This window comes from Loa loa (genome assembly GCF_000183805.2).
Source record: "Loa loa unplaced genomic scaffold supercont3.108, whole genome shotgun sequence".
Classification (NCBI taxonomy): Eukaryota; Metazoa; Nematoda; class Chromadorea; order Rhabditida; family Onchocercidae; genus Loa; species Loa loa.
The window spans coordinates 122,635-127,515 of NW_018108288.1; the positions used below are offsets into that span (position 1 = coordinate 122,635).

At 27.1% G+C, this 4,881-nt stretch overlaps 1 protein-coding gene across 1 annotated transcript in view; it reads left to right on the forward strand.

Annotated features, from left to right (window-relative positions):
• Positions 1–1,430, forward strand: part of LOAG_17655 (hypothetical protein) — a gene marked incomplete at its 5' end in the record, with an annotated part of 4,464 nt that extends 3,034 nt beyond the window's left edge. Inside the window, 2 exons of the mRNA XM_020450317.1 lie at positions 361–508; positions 1,176–1,430. Of these exons, the coding sequence (XP_020306028.1) occupies positions 361–508; positions 1,176–1,427 (400 nt within the window). The 3' untranslated portion in view covers positions 1,428–1,430. The remainder of the gene's footprint in view (positions 1–360; positions 509–1,175) is intronic.
• Between the last annotated feature and the right edge of the window lie 3,451 nt (positions 1,431–4,881).

Genomic DNA, 4,881 nt, shown 5'->3' on the forward strand with positions numbered 1-4,881 from the left:
TAATTGTAATACGTGAAGTTATTACGTAAACACGTATAGTGTAGAAATAATTGTAATACGTGAAGTTATTACGTAAACACGTATAGTGTAGAAATAATTGTAATACGTGAAGTTATTACGTAAACACGTATAGTGTAGAAATAATTGTAACAGTAGAATGTATTGATTATAACATTGCTGAAATTAGAATTAAAATTTTAAATGAAATAAATAATTCATACAATATATTATTATATCATTTTTTTATATCACTGTTATTTAATATAACTTTACACTAATTCGAAAGCATATTTCCTTATTAAATTAATTTTAAATAAATGAATTAATTAACGATAATAATGTTTTTTTTTTTCATTGTAGTGGTTTTGATTTATGTCATTATTGCGTGGAATGTTGTCAACATAATGAAGGTAAGATATGGCCTTACTATGAAGTGAAACAGAATCAATGGCCAAATGAAGAAATTCAACGTTTATATATTGGTGCATATATTGATGAAGCAAATAAAGTAAGGCTTTTCTTTTTAAACTTTTTTTGAGTGGGCGGATGAAAAAGTTGACATCAAATGAGAATAATACGATGACCGATAACGGATTTAGATAATAGATTTGTTTCTTTGTTTGTTTTAACTTTTTTCTTTCAAAATATAACTTTTCAACTTCTTTTACAAATCTTAATAAAAACATAATTCTTATTTTTCCATTATATCTCGAAGATACTGTTACTAATCACTTGTACAAACAGCTTTACATATCCGTGATTTTAAATGCAAATCAAAAAAAAAAAACCGATATTATTTACAACAATTCTTTTTTTTTCATTCAAAAATCATAAAATAATTTTTTTTTTTGAAATATAGACTATTAAAAATGAACGAATAATCATAGTGAATTATAGGATAAAAATTCAAAATGCTAATAATAATCTTATTAGAAAATGATAATACTCTTATTTACATTAATTTAAATAACTTATTTCAATCAGTCGAATGATTTCGAAAGAATAAACATACAAAAATTACCTCACGTATATATGAATTTCAAATGATATAGATGAATTGCTAAAGAAAGTAAAAGAGATAAATGATTAAAGATTAATGAAATTAAAGAGATGAATTGACAAAAATTAAAAAATTTTGCCTAAATTGAAATAAATTTTATTTTTGTAATATTTAGATTTGGCGTAATAGTAATGGAAAGAAAATGGAATGCATCATTGATTTACCGGATGATCGTGAAGTAGCCATTGAATATTTGCTAAAAGAAATACGTCAATTTGCAGCATTTCCTCAATTATTTTGGGCAATATGGTCATTTCAACATGCTGAAATTGACCATGGTGATTTTGATCATTTCGAATATGCATTTGATCGTTTAGCGATGTATTATTACTGGAAACCGGAAATGTTAAAATATTTGAATCAATAAAAGTAAATTTGAAGAAATTGCAATCATTTTTTTTTCGAGAAAAAATGACTTACTTTCTGTGACTGTAAACTTACTTTTTTGTAAACTTACTGTGACTTACTTCCTTACTTTCTTGTAATTATTAATATGTTTGCTAAAATTAGTTCTAGAATATCGAAAAAATAAATTTATTGAAGAAAAAGTATAAATGAAATAAAATCCTAAAATTGCTTAACTTTATGGCAAGTTACTATTAAATAAATTTATTCAGGATTTATTTTTGGTACAAAATAATGAATGTTGTCAAAGAGTTTTATATTGGAATACTAAGAATTTCTTGCAAGGAAACTGGAGAGAAGGAGAGAAGAGAGGTAAAATGACGAAGAAATAAGTAAAACGACAAAAGGGGGGGGGGAAAAAATTAGTCGAATAAAGTTTGAGGAAGTGAATTACACAAATAGCATTGATTAACCGGAATAATCTATTTATCAACCTATCTACATGTTTTTAAGTCAACTCATGATAACCTATATCATATCATTGATCATCTTCGTCGTACCCTTGGTGATTAAAAGTTCCTGCTTCTGATTGTGCTGTTTTTAATTTTTGGTGATTTAAAAGTTGCTGCTTCTAATTCTACATATCAAAACCGATGAGTCAGCCAAAACTTTATCAAGTACATGATTATTCTCTTCGTGGTCATGATTGTCGTTTACAGGATAACCTATAAAGTAGTCTTCAGTCTCTCATTTATTGTTTGTAAAGTTTTCTTCGACTAAGGAAAAATAATACGTCATATGAACATATATGCATGTATGCCTATTACCATTATGAAAATCATTGATGAAATCAATTCCGTGAAATCCGCTCGTTGATCAAGTTATAAATTACATAGTTAAAGTTAGCTGAATTTCCTGATCAAAAATCAAACAGTGTCTTCATGGTTACAATATTCAACTCAATATCCTTCTATTGTTGTTACTAACCCAACGCATAATTCTTCTTTTTCTAATTTATGACAAGAAATTACTTTTGAACCGAAATTGATGCTGTATTATCGTTTTATGACAAAATAAATTGTAAATTTATGGTAAAAATAAAATTGAAAATGAGAAATCTGTGAACTAAGGAAAGAAAAAGAAATAAATTGAAATTTAAGAGCAATAACAGGCAAACCATCATTTGGCTGAAATGAGTTTTAAGAAAGATTTAAGAAATTTAAAAAAAAAATTAAAATGAATGAATATGAACATTTTTACCTTAAACAACCAATAGGACAATTGCTTTTGGTCAGAAAACATTGGTAGTAAAAGATTTCCATGCTGATTTTTAAATTGTTAATAAGTAAAATATTCTCCTTGCTGAACTTTATAATTATTAGCTTGTTCCTAGATCCTTTCTTCCAAATCGTGCATTGAACATGTATTGCATAAAAGTGTTAATGATAAGAATAAGACGATGATAATGACATCTGTGTTAACATTTTGTTAATTTGAATTCTTTAAATTATTCACGTAATTTTTTTGTGTAAATAAATTAATGATTAGAATGTCTTTTGATATGATAAAAGAAATAACAAATTGTTTGAATAATAATGATTAACGGTCAAAAAGTAATTCGTTTGTTATAGCAATATACATCATTTAGTCTGAGAAAATGGACGAAATCGACGATTAGTACATTCCCTTGGAATAATTGCTAACGTTAAAACAAGAAATGCTTCACAAAATATCATTAATATGACGTATAAATGATGAAAATAAAATGAACGGAGTTTATTTTCTGAAATTGTCTGACACTTTTTAAAATAAACTAACATTGTTTAAATACTATTTCAAAATACACTTGCCTGCAGTTGATTCGTAGTACTATTCGCAGTTCTGTCTCCAAATGAGACTATGAGAGAGATAGGTTGCATCTCTCAATGTCATGTTTCTCAATAATGATGAAAAGAATGATGCAACCTCTGACGTATTTGCATATTTGCAGGAATATTTTATCTGGGATGTTATTTAATAAGATAATATTATACAATGGCTAAATTAAGGCATATTTTAGGTGGACTGAAATGAAATGATAACCTTATAGGGTTTTTGAAGCTCGATCAATTGATAAATTTCTTAAGTGTAACTGTCATGCATTTTTTATACTTTACGCATATTTGATAAATTAATAAATTTAGCAGAATGTTGGCTAATCCGGAAGATCCTGAGAGTCGCGAATCTTTTGGAATTTTTGAAGAGGGAGGCGGTTATGCTTCAAACATTCGAAAGATTTGTGAGCGAGACGGTCGACTTAATTATTACATCTTTCTTTTCTTTATTATACTGATTATAATTAATCAAAAGTAATTGCACTGTCAAATTATCGATCATATCCGATCGATGACAGATATCATAAGACTTTATAACGTACAACTAATTATGTTCCGATTAAATGTAATTAGTGAATTGTCATTTTATCACTCAAATTCTATTTGAATTTCCTTATTTTTCGATTGTATTGCAAATAATTACTCAAAAGTAATTGAATTGCAACTTTATCGAACATATCCGATTGATAACAGGTATTATCAGAAGGTATTTGTAAAGGACAATAAATTTTGTTTTGATCAAATATAATCAATGAATTATTATTTTATCATTTATTTCCACTTCAATTTTTATCGTATCTTTATTGTAGTGCTTTTAATTACTCAAAACCAAGTACATTCCGACATTTTCGACTAAATCTGATCCATAATAGACATTATCAAAAGATGTTTACAATATAGAAATAATTTTGAAATAATTGAACATAGTCACTTTACCACCATTTCATCAGTTAAATTTTGTATCAAATTATACATTTTTTTAATTGTATTGCTTCTAGTTACTCAAAAGCAATTATATTGCAATGCTATTTCATCAGTAATTTCAGCAATGATACTTACTTGCAAGTTTTCTGTACATGGCCTGCAAGTTACCTGCTTCTTATGTAAGCATGAATAGTGAAAAGGCTATTAGATGAGCAAGATGACACGATACAGAAAACTTTATTCACTAAAATAAAAAGAAGAACGATGATAATATCCATATGAAGCAAAAAATGAATAAATTGTAAAAAACGACAACAATGATAACAACAGAAGACTGTTAGCAATTAAATAATGAATAAGTGACAAGAATTTATCTAACAGAAAATACAAATAATCAATCACACCAAAATAACAGCGCCTTTTTCAACTTAAAATGTCCCCATCAGCTTTTTTTATGATTCTTCTTGTGTGATTTCAATGAGTCATAATTCAAGAAACCCTTACTGCATAATAGTACAATTGAAGATTGGTCTATTTTTGTCATGCATTGTTGCGTGTCTTTGCAAACTACGTTTTGCTTTAAACTTTTCTGGCATATCGAACAACTGTACGATTTCACATCGGAATGAGTCTTCATATGGATGTTCATATTGCATAATTAAACGAAACTTCTAGCCG